Genomic DNA, 20,180 nt, shown 5'->3' with positions numbered 1-20,180 from the left:
AAGGAGTGAAAGTGAAAGTGACTCAGTCGTGTCAGACTCTTTGTGACCCTGTGGACTATACAGACCATGGACTTCTCCAGGCCATGGAGTGGGTAGCCTTTTCCTTCTCCAGGGGATCTTCCCTACCCAGAAATCAAATCCAGGTCTCTCACATTGCAGGCGGATTCATCACCAGCCGAGCCACAAGGGAAGCTCAAGAATATTGGAGTGGGTAGACTATCCCTTCTCCAGCAGATCTTCCCGACCCAGGAATCAAACCTGAGTCTCCTGCATTGCAGGCAGATTCTTTACCAACTGAACTGTCAGGGAATCCCATGATAGGAGAGAAAGTATACCCTAAAGCAGTGAGATGATTGTTTCAATGCTGTACTTGTTTAAACTTAAAAATCTCTAATTCTACTTGTTAATGTGACACTTAGTTCTAGCACCTAAATGCAACATGCAAGTTTTGTATGTGCTGTGCCGTGAGAAGTGGCTTCAGTAATGTCTAACGCGACGCCAGGGACTGCAGCCCGCCAGGCTCCTCCGTCCATGGGATTTCCCAGGCAAGAATACTGGAGTGGGTTGCCATTTCCTCCTCCATGGGATCTTCCTGATCCAGGGATCAAACCCGAGGCTTCTGTGGCTCCTGCATTACAGGCAGATTCTTTACCGCTGAGCCACCGGGGAAGCCCCAGTTTTGTATAAGGATGTAAATTTCATTCTCATGTTTTCAGTGGCGATTTTCAGTAGACTATCTTGTAGTTCATTTGTTGAAGAAAAACACATTGTTTCATTGTCTTCTTAGTGCTTGCTCACTCAGTCTTGTCCGACGCTTTGTGACCTGATGGACTATAGAGCCGGCCAAGCTCCTCTGTCCTTGGAATTTTCCCGGCAAAAATATTGGAGTCGGTTGCCTACTCTAGGGGATCTTCCCTACCCAGGGTTAGAACCCGAGTCGCGTGTGCCTCCTGCTCTGGCTGGTGGATTCTTTACCACTGTGCCACTTGCAGAGCCCCTTCTCAGAGCATATTAACTGTAAAATGTGATGTGCTAAGTCGCCTCAGACAATAATGAAATCTAAGAGGTCTTTTTATTGTTAATTTTTACTTTATCTTATTTTTCATTCAGTCATTCATTAATTATTTTAGCTGTACTTGTGGCTTGCAGGTTCCTAGTTCCCTCACCAGGCATGGAACCTGAAGTCCTGTAGTGAAAGCTCTAAGTCCTAACCACTGGACCAGGGAATTCCCAGATTTTAATTTTGTAAAGGTTGGACGTCTTGACCAACCCTTTATTATCTTTTATTATAGAATAATAAATACCATGTTTCTTCAGCCTAATTAATGATCAAGCTCATGTATGTTGAACTTAAAGGACATTTTCGTTTTAAGGGTTTTTTTTTTTTTTTGGTTTGTTTGTTTAACTTTGTCCATAGTTTTCTTTCTTGGTGACCATGATAAATGCAAAAATGTACATGTGTAATTCTGTACACTGATGACATAGTATGTTGTTGTTTTCTTTTCCCCCAGTGTGTTAGCTAATATGTTTAATTCACGGCTGAACTTTTAAAGGGAAAAAAATTATTTTATTGATGAAATATGCACTTGGTAAAGTAATAAAAAGAATGAACACAATGCTTCACCTGTAAACACATGCAAATGTTAGCACACGACGCCTGTATATATTCAAGAAATATTTATTCAAAGAAATGTGAATGAAAAGGAAATGTTTTTCCCTTTGTTCCACTTCACAGTAATATTGCAGAGAAACACTTCAAATAACTGTCAAAAATTTAAATTTACTGTTCAAATTTTAACGTTTTTAATCTACATTTCACCCTTAGCTCACATAGTTTGGGAAAGGAGTAGAGGAGTTGGTCACCGTCAGTTCAAACAATGCATCACCTTGTTTAGGGGAGAAATTAACCGAATTTGAATGGCCAAGTAGTAAAAATAAAACAAAGACATTCTGTCCATTCAATGCAAAACTCCTCAGCAAAACTGGCATCGAGGAATATCATGAAGGGACTCAACGTATGAGCATAAGTATTGCTTACTTATGACTGTGCATCAACATCCATTTTGAAGACCTTAAAAAAGATGGATCTAGCTCTCTTCTGGATCCGTGTTGAAGAGAAGTGGACTTATGGTCTAAGGAGGAGACACACAGGGGCTTAAATCCTACGCGATCATGTTGGAGCCAGTTTATGATCCCCGACCGGGACGAGTGCTGACTTCTACGTGAGGCTTTTATTTCACTGCATTCGCCGGGGAACAGTCTAAGCCCTACGTGTCCAGGTGATGCGGTGAGCAGCGTCTGGACGACCGACCGACCAGCTGGGCCGGGACGGGGGACAGCGAGCGCGTCCCTGCTTATACCCGCCCGGACACAAAGCGCCGTCCTCGGCCTGCAGCCCAGTCAGCCCGCGGCTCGTGTTGCCCGCCGCCCAGCGAAGGGAGCCCGGTGCCCCTCCGGTGGACACCGGTGAGCGGGGACGAAAGGCAACGAGGCTCAGGACGGCGGCGCCGGGCCTGCTCCATGCGCGGCCCGTCGGGGCCAGGCGGGGTGCCCACAGCAGCCCGCAGTCGCCCGCGAGACCCGGCGGCGGCGGCGGCGGCGGCTCTGGAAGCGGTGCGCGCGGGATCCCTCCGCCGCCCGCGGGTCCTTCCGCGCCAAGTAGTGCGCGGCCGGCTGCTTCCGCAAACGCGGGCCCGGCCAGGACGAGTCCACGGCCCCCTTGGTCGGGCGCCGTGAGGGCGGCGAGGCTGAGGCGTGAGGGGTGAGCGGGGCGGGGTTCTCAACTCGGCGCGCCCGCTCAGGAGACACACGTTTCCAACTGAGGCGCCGCGGCGGTGGGCCCGGTTCGTCAGGGAGCGACCGTGCGGACAGGCTCCTGCGAGCCGCGGGAGGCCGTGGAGCCAGGGAGGCAGGTGTCCCGGCCGGCCGCCCCGCCCCTACCGCCAGCCGGAAGAGGAAGCAGCCAGGCCGGGCCCCGCGGGGCCACCCGCCGGGCCTCGCGGGGCTGGGGGAGGGTGCCCTGGCTCCAGGAGGCGCGTGACCTAGTTCGTCCCCAAGTGGATTTGACAGGTTGTCAGCCCGTCTCCCCGCCCCCACCGCCTTCCGGGTCCCTCTCCCTCCCTTCCCCCAGCGCCGGCGCTGGGCCGGGCGGCCGACGGCGCGCTGCGGCTCAGCCGCCCATTGGTCCTCTCGCCTCCACCCCGCGAGCGCACCACCTTCGCCCCTGGCTCGGATTCCCATTCGCCCGGGGCCCCGCCCCCGCCCCTACTCCCTTCCCATTGGCCCTCGAGCGGCCCCGGCGCCCCGCCCCCACGCCGAGCCGTTCTCCCATTGGCTCCACGCCCGTGGCCCTGCCTCGTTCCGCCCCGGTTCGCCCTTCCATTGGCCTCGCGCCCGCCGCCCCGCCCCCTCTGAGGCTGCCTTAACCCCCATCACTCCACTCTCGGGGAACTGAGTCCGGGAAGGTGTCTCAGCTCTCGGCTCCTGCGGGCGTCCTCAGTCACCAGCGTCCCTCCCGCCCCCTTTCCGCTCCTGTCTCGCCTCTTCTCCTCTCAATATCTAACATCTCCACTATGTCTTTCTCCCCGCGTCGCTTCCGTCGTCCGGGAGCCCGAGCCGGGAGCACCCCGCCCTCCTGCCCCGCCTACCCTGGGTCTCCGCGTCCAGCGCTGCCCGCGCGCTCGCCTCCTGCCCCTTTCCTCCTTTGCGTCACTTCGCATTTTCCTTTTCTTTCCTGAAATCTCTTGCTAACTCCACGTTTCCTCCCGGGGTCCAGTCCGTCAGGTTTTCACCGCGCCCCCTTTCTCCGCCCCACGCCTCCATTCCCTTGTCCCCTCCCTGGCTTCACTGCCCTCCCACCCTGCCTTCCCCTGAACTCAACGTAAAGGGGAGAGGCAGGGATAAACAGAGAAATAGCAGCGTTGAGATGGTTATTGCTTTGCGTCTTTGAAACGGAAAATGAACTGAAACGCCCAGATCCACCCAGCCCTGGGATCGAGACTGAGTTCTTAAAGGACCATGTGAGACTAGAATGACAAACTTGATTAGTAGCAACATAACCAGTTGTTTTTCCTTGAGGAATCTACTCTTAATATCTGTTGTTTATGCAATACGGTTATCTGACAGTTTAAGGAGTGTGTGTGTGTGTGTGTGTGTGTTTAATTTGTGCCAGTTTTGTTAAGTGTCTGCGTTTGTCTGTAAGGATGAATTGTCTGAAAGGGCTGAGGGTTGGAGCAAATCCCCACACAAGTCTTTTCCTTTCCTGCAGGAGAGCCCTTGATTATTCAAATGAGGACACTCCGGTAGCTTTCCCAAGCTTATGAAAGAGGGCGGTTGATATCGAACTTAAAACCCAGGTCAGACTCCAGCGCTGCATGAAGAGATTCCATCAGACTGGTGCGTCTAACCCCTGTTCCACCTGTCACAGAGGGTCTTCACAAAGCTCCTTCAGTGGCCTCCAAGGTTCTGCCTTAGAGGATCCTGGCTGCCTCTCCTGCCTCTGGTTACTGCACCCCTAGAACAGTGACTTCTTGCCACAGGGCCTTTGCACTCGCTGCTGTTTCCTCACATCACCCCGGGAGGTACTTCTCACCCTGTGTGTAGCGTGATCAGTTACTGCCGTATCACCCTGTTACTTCCTTCAGAGTATGAGCGTGGTCTGGAATCATCTTGTTTATTTTCCTGTCTGGCCCCCTGGACACAGGTGCCTTTTTATTGTTTTTCCAGAGCTGTATCTCCAGGGCGCAAAGTAGGGCACTCTAGATCCTTGATGAATAAACACGAAGGGAACATTAGCTGTGGTTAAGTGAGCTAACCAGACTGTCCTTCTCGTCTGGTTCCACCAGAGTTGTATAGACACACCTATAAGTGAGTGAGCTGGAAAATGGCTCTTCTGTTGGTCACTATTCTGTCTTTGTGTGCTTTATTTCTGGCTGTTCTCTGACAAGGAGAGTGAGAGACAAGGCCTTTGGCCCCCAGGCCACCCACTTGCCCCCCTCTTCTCCAGCTGTCACACCGTGTGCTCGCTGCCTGCTCTCACCCTGACCCCAGGTGGGTGGATACTTGGCTGGCAGCGCTTTCCTCCTCCAGGGCAGTCTCAGAGGCGCTTTGCTTGGCCTAAGGGAAGGAGTCAGTGTTGCCATGAGGCTCTGCTGGGCAGCTGGGGCCCTGTCCTGGGTTCAACCTTAGGCAGGAAAGCAAAATAGGAAGACGCCCCTTCTAGTTTCCCCTTCCTTGGTCTCCCTCAGACGTACTGCTGGGGTTCCGCTCAGCAGTGAGCGCTCTGGACCCCTGCACAGGGTTGCATCCTCTACCTGCTTAGGCCCGGAGAACCCCGGGTAGGTTGCTGGAAAGATGAAATCTAGTCCTAAGCGCCCCAAACAGGCAGTGTGAGTCTGGGCAAGTTTAGTAACTCCCTGGTTCTCTGTGTCCTCATCGTTCTTTGCCTCTGTTGTTTGCTCATAGTTTTAGAGATACAGACATCTCATGGAAACTGTCAGCCCAAAGGGCAGTCCCACGGCTTCCCCTCAGGGCACAAAGAGGCTGCTGGTGCCATAACGCCAGTAGTTCCTAATTTAGGTTCACTAGGGGACAGTGCACTTCCCATCCTGCATTCTAGACCAGAATCCTCCAGTTCACTCTGCTTGGACCCCTTGGCCCGGGCCTTCAACCAGTGACTGGCCAGGAGAATGGAAAGCCTTGATCAGGTTAAACTAACCAGCCAACCAGAGCATATCCTTAAAGCAAGGGTGGGGTCACTTCCTGATAAGTGAGTGTAGAACTGAAGTCTACTTAATTTTAGATACTGGGGTGCTGATAGGCGTCTGCAGTACTCCTGTAAGTAAGTAGCTCAGGGCCAGGCAAACAGGGCCAGCTAACAAATGGTAGCCACTGCTGTTGTCAGCAAAGGCAAGGCTGTGTGGGAGAAAATTCATCTTCATCTCAGATCACTAATCCACCACTAACCACTAGCTTTGTGACTTCAGACAAATGATGGAAATCGTACCATTTTACAAGTGGAAGAGGACTTAGATGTCATAGGGTTCAAGCCTTCACTGGGCAGACTTGGAAACTGACCCCCACCCCCCCACACACACCCCGAAGATTAGTTTGGGTCTCAGTTTCTGCGTCTATGAAGTGGGTCTGATCATATTGGTCCTGGCTACTCTCTCAGTGTCTATGTGGATCAGATGAGGTAATGTCTCTATAAAGGGCTCAGTGTTAGTCACTCAGTTGTGTCCAGCTCTTTGCGACCCCACAGACTGTAGCCCACCAGGCTCCTCTGTCCATGGAGTTCTCCAGGCAAGAATACTGGAGTGGGCTGCCATTTCCTTCTCCAATAAAGGGCTCAGGAAACAAACGCTGTTTTTATGCAAGATATTTTATTATTAATGTAGTAATAATGCGTTAGTAAGAGAAGAAAGGGATAGTATATTCAAAAGATAAGCTTACTTGCCTCAAAGAGATGAATATTAATACTTACAAATGAGGAAGGGGTGTGTCTGGTTAGGTGAAGTGGGGGAGGTGTGAGGTGTGGACTGCTGTTCCCTTAGGGAGTGGTGTAGGGAGTGGCTGTGAGGGTGGGGAGGGCTGGTGAGGTAGTTGGTTATAAACTGAAGTTATCTCTCCTTGAGTGACTTTTGAGAAGAGGAAGGTCATTCACTCAGGAGGACACATCTAGATTTCAAGGTAATCTTACATTTCTTACAGAGGACCAGATCAGGTCCTCTGCTAAATTGATGCCAAGACAGGATTTTCATGCAAGAGACTGATAGGAGGAAATAGTCTCAAGGGAAGGAAGGGGAGAGAGTTGGAGGGGGCAGAGATCTGACCCCTGGGATGGGGAGGCGGAGCCTGTCGAGTAGATCAGCAGGTCTCTGCCTGCCGGGCGGCTCTGAGAGGGCTTTGAGACTGGCCAGAGTGCCAGTCCCTCTGAGGAGCCAGGTTCCCTTTGAGGAGTGTGCTGGTGGATTCCAAGGAAGGTGAGGAGGCATTCAGTTCCTCTGCCTGTAGCCAAGGGATGGGAGTTGGGTGTTTACACAGCCCCACACCATCCAGGAGGTTTCAAAACAACTTCCTTCATTCACTCACTCCGTAGGCTGATCATCTACCCAGTGTCATGAGTCAGTGGCTGTAGCAAGAGATGCATGTGACTCTTGTCTTTTCTAGTTATCTTCCGTCTACTTTCTAATATCTCTAAAGGACAAGTTTGCCTGATTGAGATTCCTTGCCTGTTGGCCAAGTTAATTCTTGGTATCTGGATAGTTCCTAACACTGAGTTGGCACGGAATACATGTTCAAGTTGGGATACTGAATCCAAACGTCCCCCACTCTTACTTGAAATATAAATGGCTACATTTACTTCTAGAACTCTCCACAGTTTACTATGAAGAATGAAGAAAATTTTGGACTCTCAGCACTTCTAGAAACCCATTATTTCGTTAAGTTCAAAATAAGAGAGTTCAGTAGAAGAAAAACTTTATGAAAATAAAATGCTGAAGAGATCAGAAGAGAGTGGAAGAAAGAAGAGAAATTTAAGAAAAAAAAAATTGGGGGTGGGAAAAAAAAAATTTTTTTTTTTTGGCCACTTGGTTTGTGGGATCTTAGTTTCCAGACCAGGGATAGAACCCAGGCCCTTAACAGTGAAAGTACAGAGTCCTAACCACTGAACCACCGGCAAACTTCCAAAAGAGGAGAAATGTAATTTATGAGAAGGAAATCCAGATCTTGGGGAGAAAATAGAGAATCATGTTTCTAAAACTGCCAGGGGGAAAAAAAAAACCAAAACTCACCCAAGATGGAAAAGAATAAGGTTGAGCAGGCATTTCAAGAAGCCAGAGACAACCGGCAAAGAATATTAATTACTTGTTGTAATGAGAGCCCATTAAACTGATGGAGAAGTAGAAATCATGGGCAAAAAAAATGAATTGGTTGCTTAGGGGTTTGAAATAAACCAAGTGAAAAGACAACACAGAAAATAAAATGTCGGCGGGAGGAGAAAAGCAATTATATCTAATGAATTTGTAATATAATAGAAAATGGAGTAAAATGAAACAAACAATATTTTCTCTGAATAAATGTTGTATTACTAGTTCTATATTTCAAATCATTGATGATATTCTCATTCTCTACTACTTAGTGCCTATCATCGTATAGGGCAAAATAAACATTTGCACAGAAATAGGAAAGCATCATTTCAAACTGTGACATTAACACCTCAGTCTCTATGGATGGACCTCTGTGATGTGATGCTGAACATCTGAATACAGACTAAATTTCAAAGAAAAGCTCACACAACTCAAAAGCAAAAAACAAACAATGTAATTTAAAAATGGACAGAAAATCTGAACATTTTTTTCCAAGAAGACATAAAAACGCCAACATTTGAGTACATGAAAAGGTGTTCAACAACACTAATCATCAGAGAAATGTAAATCAGAATGGGGAGGGGAGGGATAAATTGGGAGACTGGGACTGACATATACTCACTGTTATATATAAAATAGATAAGTCACTGCTCATTCACTGCTATACATACAGTAGATATCTGATAAGCACCTTTTGTATAGCATAGGGAACCTTACTAAATATAATGGCCTATATGGGAAAATAATGTTAAAATCGATAAATGTATACATATAACTGATACACTTTGCTGTACACCTAAAACTAACACAACATTGTAAATCAACTATACTCCAATAAAAATTTAAAAGAGAAAATCATAATGGGCTATCACCTCCCACCTGTCTATTATCAAAGAGACAGGGACTTCCCTGGTGGTCCAGAGGCTAAGACTGCTTGCTCTCAGTTCAGAGGGCCCAGGCTCGATTCCTGTTCTGGGAATTAGATCCCACATGTTGCAACTAAGAGTTCACATGCTGCAACTAAAGATCCAGCATGTCACAATGAAGGTCAAAGGTCCTGTGAGCCGCAGCTAAGACCCCATGCAGCAAATAAATAGATAGCAAAAGAAACAAAAGACAATGGTAAGTGTTGGTGAGGATGTGGAGAAAAGTGACTCTGGTAGGATGTAAATTTGTGCAGCCACTATGGAAAACAGTATGGAGATTTCTCAAAAACTTAAAAATAGAACTGCTGTATAATCTAGCGGTTCTACTTCTGGGTATTTATTGGGGAAGAACAGTTTTAATCACTATCTCGAAAACATACCTGTACCCATATTATCATTGCGGCATTATTTCCAATAGCCAAGCCGTGGAAACAGCCTAAGAGTCCAACAGTAGATGAATGGATAAAGAAGAAGTGGTATAGATACACGGTGGACTATTAATCATCCATAAAATGGAAGGAAATTCTACCACTTGCAACAACATGGATGGACCTTGAGGGCATTATACTAAGTGATATAAGCCAGAGAAGGACACATACTATATGACCCACTTATATGAGGAACAACAACAGCAAAGAAACGAAAACTAACTCAAATACCGAGAACAAATTATCGATTGCCAAATGCGGAGACATTGGGGGTATATGTGGAGAGTGGGCAAAATGGGTGAAAGAGGTCAAAAGTACAGACTTCCAGTTATCAGACACGTGAGTCCTGGGGTGTAATAACATGGTGACTCTAGTTAATATTGTATATTTGAAATTTACCAAGAGAATAGATTGTAAGCGTTCTTATCACACACACACACACACACACACACACACACACAAATCGGGGACTTCCCTGGTGGTCCAGTGGTTAATACGCCTTACAGCTCTTGGGCTTGGATCGAGTTTGCTGCAACATGATGAAACGCACCGAGGAGGTCAGAATCATGGGTAAATACAGGACCCATCTCGGTGCCTCCCTCAGGAAAATGGTGAGGAAAATTGAACTCAGCCAGCACGCCAACTACACGTGCTCCTTCTGTGGGAAAACCAAGATGATGAGACGCGCTGGGGTCATCTGGCTCTGTGGTTCCCGCGTGAGAGCAGTAGCCGGTGGTGCCTGGACGCACAGCACCCCCTCTGCCATCACAGGAGAGCCAGCCGTCAGAAGACTGGAGGAACTGAAGGGCCGGCAGGAGCGTCACCACTTGATCACGTTGCTGCTGCTACTGCTAAGTCGCTTCAGTCGTGTCCGACCCTGTGCGACCCCATAGACGGCAGCCCACCAGGCTCCCCCGTCCCTGGGATTCTCCAGGCAAGAGTACTGGAGTAGGGTGCCATTGCCTTCTCCCGATCATGTTGCTAGCCTGTAATAAATGGGTTAATTTATATAACAACAACAGAAAAGAAGATGCCTGCCAATGCAGGGGCCTTGAGTTCGATCCCTGGTTGGTGAACTAAGGTCCCACATACTGCAGGGCAACTAAACCTGTGTAGCAAAAATCCCATGGGCCGCAACTAAGTCCCGATGCAGCCAAATAAATAAACACATTTTTCTTAAAAAAAAAACAAAACACTTGTAACTATGTGTGGTGATACATGTTAGCTAATCGTTGGTGATTGTTTCACGATATATACCTTTGTCAAATCATTCTGTCATATAGCTAAAACTAATATGTCAATGATATCTCAAGCGAGACTAAATTTCAGTAACAGCTGGGTATATTTTGAAATGTTTTCTATTTAAGTTTCAGAAATTATAGGAAGTACAGATTTTTCTCAGGTTAAAATATAATGTAGGAAAAACATTCAGGTCTTTTTGTAAACTGTTTTTCACATGAGACAATATTGCAATGGATTATTACAACTTCTGTAAACAAATTGCATTAATAAAATTGAGGGAGAAGGAGGTTTTCAATCAAAGTGGATGTAGGAATGAAACGTGAAGCATGTAGTATTTGGCATCTACACAGGCAAGACCTCTACTCGCTGCTGGGGGTGGGGGCGGGGGGTGCTCTGCCAGAGCTTGGGGTGCTTCCCTGGAGAGCAAGCTCAGGCACGCAGCCACAGTGGGGGTCTCTGCAGTGCTAGTTTCTGGAGTCAGTGAGCACCGGAGACAATACACAGGGGTAAAGATGTTTTTAAAATGTGTAATGATTTGGATACGAAAATGTTTTCCGTTGCGCGTTCAGTGAAGTTCAGAGAGGCGCTTGCCGGAATCCACCTCTCCTTTCTGATGCATTCGAGTTAGAAGAAAACTTATGGAGATAGCCATGATTTTGTTTTTCACCTGTGTGATGAATAAAAGGGCATCTCAAATCTGTGCTTTGATACAGAAAGACTGCCACTGTAGTCTCTCTTACTTAGCTTCATAGTAACCAAAGGCAAACTCAGTGCTAGAGTGTCTGAATTCTCATTTGGTCTTTCCATGTGTAGAAAGTTTGGATTTCCAAGCCCCAAACTTAATGTGTTGAAAAGGTTTCTATAATTAAATGATCTTAAAATTTCTTTTTCCAGTTCCCTTTCTCCCTGATGGTAGAATATTTCATTTAGTTAATTCCAGATAAATTTAGTCCCTTCACGGTTTTTCTTGATCAGTCTTCAATTTTTTTAAAATTGTAGTTGATTTACAGTATTGTTAATTTCTGCGGTATAGCAAAGTGATTCAGTTATACATATGTATATTCTTTTTCAGAATGGTTTATCACAGGATATTGAATATGGTTTCCTGGGCTATACAGTAGGGCCTTGCTGTTTATCCATTCTGTATATAATAGTTTGCATCTGCTAATCCCAAACTCCCAGTCTATCCTTCTCCCACCCCACCACCCCACCCCACTTGGCAACCACAAGTCTGGTCTCTGTGTCTGTGAGGCTACTTCTGTTTCTATATATACATATATATATAATTGTGTGTATGTCTCTGTGTGTGTATCTGTCTGTCTAGGGGAAAGGAGATAGTAATGTTACAGTATGATTTCTCCCCAAGTAAATTATTGAAAAAATCACTTGTGTATCAAAGTTAGCACATTTAAAAGATGCTAAGTTACATTATTTGACTTACATATGTCTTGGATCTATAACTAAAACGTTCTCTGTGAGCAAGAGCCATCTTTATTTTATTTTGCAAAATGAATATGGCTTTTTACCTAATTTAGAAAACACTAATTGTACATTTCCCAAGGGCCATTTTGAGACATACTTTCTACATAATCATAGGGGTTATGTCTATGAAAACAACACAATAGAGGAATTTGATTGGGGCAATAAAATAATGAATAAGAGAATGGGTTTTCCACTTCTATTTATTGTGTAACTTTGCCCAATCACTCAATTTCTCTGAAGCTCAACCGTGTCTCCCGCAGCTGAGCGATAACAAGCTTCTTTCTCCTAGGTTTGTTTTGATGATTAAATAAAATGAGTACAAAGTACTTTTGAACTGGTTTACAAAGTTAACTATCTCTGTCATAATCACTATGATTATGGAATTTGAGACTCTATGAGAACAATATGGAACCTGAGGGCAGGGGAGAAACATGACAGCATTTAGTTATATTTGCTAAGATTTAATATTGAAGACAAAACAAGGACAGACGTACCCACGGAGGATGTTGTATAGATCTGAAGTTTGTAACAGCGAGTCTAGTTCTGTACCTTTTCATCCACCATCCATTGTTCACTAATAGATTCTCAGGATTTCACTTGCGGGTTTCAAAGAATCTTTGCCTGCTGTAAGACAGCTGTTTCTTGAGTTTGGTTCTCTCTCCAAATGCTTAAGCCTTTTTGATTCTAAGAGACTGCAGCCTCCCATCACCTCACTTCTACCCCGACATGCTGCTCTCTTCCCAGAGGCAGAGAAACTCAGATGGCTAAGTGGGAAAGGCTTTGAGTAACATGATCTAGCTCTACTCAAACCCCTCTTTATTGCCCAGGCCACGGGCTTCCCTGGTGGCTCAGACAGTCCCTGGGTTGGGAAGATCCCCTGGAGGAGGGCATGACAACCCACTCCAGTATTCTTCCCTGGAGAATCCCATGGACAGAGGAGCCTGGTGGGCTAGAGTCCATGTGGATGCAAAGAGTTGGACACGACCGAGCGACTCAGCACAGCACCTTGTCATAATCACAGCCTGGCCAGAACACCCTGGTGCCAGGTGCTCCCCACTGCTCGTCTCCTACTCCAGAGCTGTGTGTGGTTCTGAGGAGTGTGTTCTTATCTTTTGTTATACGTGCCAAGGATGTATATTGCCTCCCACCTCATTTTCTTCTTTTATATTGATTTTTTTGCCTTACTAGTCTCCCTTTTTCCAAGTAATCACAACAGAAATGAGTGGCCACTCCTTTAAGCTGAAACTGATGTTCTCAGATTGTTAAAGTGACATCTGGATAGAAATTCACATATATTAGAATTCATGCAGGAATACTCAAAATAGTTGAGAAGAGATACCTGCACTTTTTTTTTTTTTTTACATTCCCCAAATCCAGTTACTCAATTTAAAAATCTTTAATGGGATTGAATCTTGCTTTCCTTGGAGGGAAGGTACAGAACCTGATGGAGAGAAACAGGAAATGAAAAAAGCCAAGAATCTGAAAGAAAGTAAATCAAGGAGGACGACTCTGCTTATGGTTCTTTACATGTTGTTTTTAACTAAAGAAATGGACTCAAATAGCACCAAACTTGGAGGCAACACAAGGCAAGCATTCATTTTTGGGGGTGGCAGCGCCCTTCTTAGCGACCCCACTTTATTGAGGATGTTGCCACTTATTTGTTCCAAGGGCTCCCTTTTTCTCACAGGGGACGGCCGCGCCTCTTCTTGGGTTCAGGATTCGCGTCCTGCGGAGATTCGGGACTTTTCTTGGCCACTACAACATCATCAACCGTCAGAAGCTGCTGAACCACGTCAGCCACGGCTCGAAGTCCTTGGGCTTTGGCTATGAGGGTGTCCCACACTTCTTCCTGGGCCACGTTTATTATCCCCTCGACCCCCACTCCTATGAGGAAGTTTCCAGCCTGGTGAGCTCCGTTCATTTCTGCCATGACGTCGGGGACGGCTAAGCCCGCGTTCTCTGCCAAGGTTTCGGGAAGAGACTGCAGGGCCTGGGCGAACGCCAGGAAGGTGGGGCCGTTGGGCCCTTCCAGTTTGGTTCCTTTCTCCGACAGCATCTTCGCCAGGGCCATCTCTGTGGCCCCAGCTCCGGGGAGCAGTCTGGGGTCCTGGCACAGCTGGAAGTAGGCGTCAATGCCGCTGTAGGCGGCCTGCTCGGCCCCCCGCAGCCCATGGGCGGTGGCCCCTCTCAGGACCAAGGTGAGGGCAGGGGTGCCTGGACTCTCCCACTCAAACACCACGGCCAAAGCTTCTCCCAGCTCCTGCCCGTACACCCTCTGACACTTCCCTGGCTCCAGCGGAGGAAGGAGGTAAGGCGTCAGAGGGGTGCGCAGCACCTCGCTCAGATAAACCATCTGCCTCCGGGACGCGACCTGGATCACCATGAGGCCGTACTTGTCCGCGTGCGTGAGGGTCTTCTCGTCGATGTCCCCCGAGACCACCACCACGTTAGCCGCAGCGGCCAGCTGGGCCACCTGCTTTTCTATCAGACTCTCGCTGCCTTTCCGGAACCGGATCAGGTCCTCGGGGCTGGAGAGCCGGGCGGTGGCCGGCGCAAGGGAGCGGGCGGGCCCGAAGTCGCAGGCCAAAAGGGCCACGCGGGCGCCGCTCAGCACCATGGTCACCTGGCCGCAGGGCTTGCCGGGCAGGGCCAGGCCAGGCAGCAGGCACGAGTCCTCCTGCCGCGCGCCTGGCAGCGCGCACACGCCCACGCGCTCCGGCCGGAAGCCGCCGTCCAGCTCCCGCGTGGCCCAGCACGCATGCGCCACCAGTCCGGCCAGGTGGTCGGTGAGCCAGAGCGCGTGCGTGTTCATGACTGAGCGCAGCGCCCAGACCGGGTCCTCCAGAGGCCCCAGCGCGCGGACGGCCAGCGACGGCAGCAGGGCCAGCGTCTCCGCGGCCACCGCCGCGTAGGCCTCGCGGAGCTGGGCGCGCGGCAGGCCGGCCCGCATCAGGCGCTCGGCCTGCGCCAGCAGCGCCTGGGCCAGGAGGACCACAAAGGCCGCGCCGTCGCCGCTCTGCTCCGCCTGGCCCTGCGCCGCCTCCCGTAGCAGCCGGGCGGCCGGGTGCTCCAGCTCCAGCGCCCGCAGGATGGCCGCGGCGTGCCCCGTGAGCACAGTGTCGCCTTTGGCGGTGACCAGGAGCTTCTGCCGCCCCTGGGGCCCGTAGCAGGGCCTCAGGACTCGGGCCAAGGTGTGCGCTGCGGCCAGGCTGCTCAGCAGGTGCTTCTCCTCGGCCGGCAGCCGCTCGGGCAGCTCCGGTGCAGCTGGAGGCGCTCTGCGGTCCATGGCACGCGCGGCGGCCCACCGGGCCGCACACACGCGCTAGAGCCGCGAGGCGCCCAGGGAGACGATTTTTGAAGCCTCTCGAGGGGTCAGTGGGAAAAGCAGTCTCTCGAGAAGCAGGCACAAGGGTGATCTGCTGAGACCTCAGCCCTAAAACCACCCCCCCCCCCACCCCGAGTTATCTGCAAAGGGACGAGTCCTCGGGGCCTCCCAGGCTTGTGTGCCGAAACAGATCTTATCTCGATTAAGTCACAGAGTGGCACTTGGAACCAGTCAGGGAATGAGGTCACAGAAGGACGGACCATGAGTTGGGAGGCTCTGGGGCAGGCGGCCTTCAGGCCTGTTGTCCAGCAGAGAAAGGACACCGGTGCCCGAGGCCCCGGAGTTTCTTTTAAACTTTGGAGACAACAGATGAGGACAGAGAAGAGAAAACCAAAGGAAAACACCCACTTTCTTCAGATTCTGGGTGATGCTGTGGCTCCTGTTTGGTTGGTTGGTTTGGGGTTTGTTTGTTTGTTTTGAGGAGGAAACAGTTTTGTTTACTTTTTGTGCAGTCCTCTGTAACCCTAACCACCTCAGTTACCTGTGTGCCCCGGCCTCTTTGGCTACCTTATCCTCATCAGGTTCCTTAAGGTGTCTGCTGGCCTGTTTGTCTTTCGAGCTGCAGGCGTGAGAGCCTGCCCCGCGTAGGACAGCTCTCCCCAATGACAGTGACTGACCTGGCAAAGGCGGGTGGAGACAAGGGAGGGCAAGAGGCCAACAGCCTGCAGCCCATAGTAGACACGGAGGCAGAGGAGTGAGAGTGAGGAGGAGGGCGGCAAACCAGAGTGAGTGTCCCACCCCCCCACCCCCCGCCCTTAGAATCTGAGCTTCTTTCTTCCGACCTCCCTCTCTTCTGCTCCTTCCTTTCTGCAGGTGGCACCTCCTGGAGTAATGGTTGTTTCTTTTTAAGTCTGCATAACAAATATTTATGAGCATCCGGCTCATAGTTCAGTGTACTGGGGACACAAAGATGGCAGGCACGTGAGACCAGTGCGGGAAAGAGATTGGTACCAAGTGAGTACAGCTTCCTTAGGTGTTGGCGTGCTAGCTGGCGGCGATGAACCTGGCTGTTAAGATGAGGGAAAGACATGTGACATCCGGGGACCCTAAAAAGAAATGACACAAATGAACATTCACAAAGCAGAAACAGAGTCACAGACGTAGAGAAGGAATTCATGGTTACCAGCCAGGAAGGACGAAGGGACGGGATCGTTAAGGAGTAGACATGCACACACTGCTTTCTTTAAAATGGGTCACCTGCAAGGTCCTACTCTACAGCACAGGGAACTCGGCGCAGTGTTCTGTGGAAGCCTGGATGGGAGGGGAGTTTGGGGGAGAATGGGTATGTCTGACTGAGTCCCTTGGCTGTCTGCCTGAAACTATCACACTATCAGCTATACTCTGATATAAGATTTTAAAAAAAGATTAGGGAAAGAGAGGAAAACCATTTTTCATTTGGAAAAACCGTTTTTACTTCATTTAATGGCAGATGAAAATAAGGGAAAGTTCTCAGAAATAGGACTCTGATTATGCCAGGCGGGATTGGTGATAGTTTGCTGAGTGTTGGTTTAATATTTCCACAGACAAGCAGATAGTAATAAAGAAAAGGAAAAGGATGTCACATGAGTGTTAAATACAATCAAGGCTAAAAAAAAAGATAAATTTGGAGAAAAACTTTTTCTTTGAAAAACAACTTGATTGCTTTAGTAAAAATGATAGCCATTCATCACACAACTTAAAAGGAAAAATAACAATGTAAACCTTATTTGGAATCCCAGCCCAGAGACAGTCTTTGTTTATATTTTGATGAACATTATTACTTTATGTACATATGTATATATTGATTGTTGTGGATTTACACAGTTTTACATAAGTGGGTTACATGATACATATTGTATATGCTTGACTGCAATAATTTCCCCCTTGATATTATCTTGGATGAGAAGTGTTTCTAAGGACATACTATGTTGCCAGAAGACTGTGGGCAACTATTTTACCTTTTAAATTTTAGAGACTCCATTAGAAAAGGCGTGATCCTCCATGCCCCATTTCTGAAAGCCAGTAACGCTGAGAAGAGTGTCACATAATGAATGCTGGTCATAGGGGGCAAAGAGGACTTGCTTGTTTCTTTATAGAAAAGTAAAATGTAAAGACCAACAGAATGTAGCAAAGTATGGGTGTATACTTGTATACCTCGATGTAAATAGTTTTTTTTTTTTTTTAAACTTAAATACTCCTATAAGGGATCATCTTAGCTGTATTTCTTAAACGTAACATTTCCCCATTTATTTTACTTATTCAGCAACTCTCTTGGGCCTCTGCTGAGTCATAGGCATAGAAGGTGAATAAGGCAGACACGAGGGGTGGTCTCCTGTGGACTTAGGCTGGGATGCAGACAGCTAAGCGGGCCATTTGTTACCGGCCAGGACAGCCGTGATGGGGAGGGGATGTGTATTTTAGAGGCATCGAGGGGGACTGCAACCTTCATCATGGCCGGAACGGTGGTCAGTTCTCCCCCTGACTGAGATGAAGTCTAAAGAGAGCTGAAGGGCTTCCCAGGTGGCTCAGCGATAAAGAATCTACCTGCCGATGCAGGAGACCTGGGTTTGATCCCCGGGTCAGGAAGATCCCCTGGAGGAGGAAATGGCAACCTGCTCTGGTATTCTTGTCTAGGAAATCCTAGGGACAGAGGAGCCTGGCAGGTGGGCTACAGTCCACAGGGTTGCAAAAGAGTCAGACACATTGTAGCGACTAAAACAACAACAGAAAGTTGAAGGGGGAAATAAAGGAAGTGGGAGTTGGCCAAGGGCTGGCGGGGTGGGAGGGGCTGGGACGGCCTAGGGAGGTTTGGAGCCCACCAAAAATAGCCCTGAAGACTGGAGTTCACAGGTGTGGTGGGCCAAAGGAAGAGTAGCACTTTGGAGGGTGGCAGGGACTCTCCAGGACCTCGTGAGCCATGCGGAGGAATTTAGAACTCAACTTGAAGGCTGATGCCTGGGACTGTAAGTTCCATGTCCATATTTATTTTTGGTTTTGCTGGGTCTTTGTTGCTGCTCCAGCTTTTTGCTAGTTGGGGTGATGGAGGGCTACTCTTCGTTGCAGTGCCTGGGCTTCTCCTTGGGGTGGCCTCTCGTTGCGGAGCACAGGCCCTGGGGCACATGGACTTAAGTAGTTGTAGCATGAGAGCTCAGTAGCTGCGTTGCATGGGCTTAGCTGTTCTGCCGCATGTGGGATCTTCCCAGACCAGGGATGGAACCCGTGTCTCCTGTGTCGGCAGGTGGATTCTTAGCCACTGAGCCACCAAGGAAGCTCTGAACTGAAATTTTCTGATGTACCTCTACACAGATCAAACTAACCACGGAACTACTGAATCTCAACTTTACTTGTTACTGTATGGACACCACGGAGAAGGCAATGGCACCCCACTCCAGTACTCTTGCCTGGAAAATCCCATGGACGGAGGAGCCTGGTAGGCTGCAGTCCATGGGGTCGCAAAGAGTCGGACACGACTGAGCGACTTCACTTTCTCTTTTCACTTTCATGTATTGGAGAAGGAAATAGCAACCCACTCCAGTGTTCTTGCCTGGAGAGTCCCAGGGACGGCAGAGCCTGGTGGGCTGCTGTCTGTGGGGTCGCACAGAGTCAGACATGACTGAAGTGACTTAGCTTTGGGGACACCATTGTTGTTAAATTCACTTTGATTTTATTTATTTGCATAAGTTGATTCCATGTAAAATAATGTGAATAACTTTTGTGTGCATCAAGAAGAGCTTGCATGCAGTTAACTCATATAAAAATTTCTAACAACATACACTGTGATCTGCTAAGATGGGTAGGCATCAATATAGGCTATTTGCTGGTTATATTGGGTTGACTATTCCCATCCCTCCCCTGCCCTCCTGCATTCACATTCTCTCCCAGAACCTCAGGATATGACCTTATTTGGAAGTAGGATTGTTGTGGATGTAATTATTAAGATGAGGTCATACTGGTGGAGGAGACCACCAGTCTCCAGACCACATCAATGGAGACCATTAATCTAATATTCCTTACGAGAAGACACACACACAGGGGAGCAGCACGCGGGACGACACAGAGACACTCAGGGAAGATGCCACATGATGACGGAGGCAGGTAGGAGAGGTGCATCCGCAAGCTGAGGGACGCCAAGGACTGCTTGTCACGTCCACGTCCCCCCTGACACTGAGGGACGTGGAACCAACACTTCCCAGAGCCCACCACGTGGAACCAGCCCTGCTGACACCTTGGTTTTGGACTTCTGGCCACTGGGACTGTGAGAGAAAACATTTCTGTTGTTCTGAGCTGCCTATTTGGGGTCACTTTTTGCAGTAGCCATAGGAAGCTAATAACAGTAGTCACGGGTATTGCTGCAGCAAGGAACCTAAGACAGTGTATGTGTACTGGGCGGGCCTGTCTGCTGCCTTCTCCCATCCCTGCCCTTCCCCCACATCCCCAGATGCATTTCTTTTAAAACTATGGTCTTGTACACAGTAGACGTAAATATTTAATCTATCTGTGTGTTTTCCCATGTTTATTTTTCAGCTGCCTGACACCCTTTTTGTGGTTGTCTTGTTCAGTAGTGCTAGGTTTGAAGTATAGAACCCTAGAGGGCTAGATGCATATCTCTGTAAAATGAGCTCTCGACCATCTCAAACTCTGATACACAGTTATTTCTGAAGGTGATTATTCTGTTTATTTCCTTCTCAGTTTCTCCCCTTAATTTTTCCACCACACAGGTACATGTACACAGGTATGTTATTGAGATAACTTATGTAATACAATATGAATTTTTAAATTTAAAAATGCACTGTGGACTAAATATGAACTCATTTTAAGTGGCTGAAATTCTTTTATTTATTTATTTTCTGAAATTCTTTTAAAAACATTTTTT

General features: G+C 48.3%; 2 protein-coding genes and 1 long non-coding RNA gene across 3 annotated transcripts in view; 1 reads left to right on the top strand and 2 right to left on the bottom strand.

Moving 5' to 3' along the window:
- The window catches only part of LOC122674854, a 36,121-nt gene extending 32,323 nt beyond the window's left edge, over positions 1–3,798 (bottom strand). Inside the window, exon 1 of the long non-coding RNA XR_006335061.1 lies at positions 3,648–3,798. This is a non-coding gene — a long non-coding RNA (uncharacterized LOC122674854). The remainder of the gene's footprint in view (positions 1–3,647) is intronic.
- Positions 3,799–9,755: 5,957 nt separating this feature from the next.
- On the top strand, positions 9,756–12,214 carry LOC122673940 (60S ribosomal protein L37a-like). The gene is made up of 2 exons (XM_043871823.1): positions 9,756–10,074; positions 12,204–12,214. Exons 1-2 carry the CDS (start codon positions 9,756–9,758, stop codon positions 12,212–12,214), a joined length of 330 nt encoding a protein of 109 aa, XP_043727758.1.
- Positions 12,215–13,545: 1,331 nt separating this feature from the next.
- Positions 13,546–15,294, bottom strand: CCT8L2 (chaperonin containing TCP1 subunit 8 like 2). The gene has a single exon (XM_043873482.1). It carries the CDS (start codon positions 15,227–15,229, stop codon positions 13,625–13,627), a length of 1,605 nt encoding a protein of 534 aa, XP_043729417.1. The 5' UTR covers positions 15,230–15,294; the 3' UTR covers positions 13,546–13,624.
- Between the last annotated feature and the right edge of the window lie 4,886 nt (positions 15,295–20,180).

This window comes from Cervus elaphus, chromosome 18 (genome assembly GCF_910594005.1).
Source record: "Cervus elaphus chromosome 18, mCerEla1.1, whole genome shotgun sequence".
NCBI lineage: Eukaryota > Metazoa > Chordata > Mammalia > Artiodactyla > Cervidae > Cervus > Cervus elaphus.
Note: the sequence above shows the minus strand (reverse complement) of the source record. Positions and strands in the feature narration are given on the sequence as shown.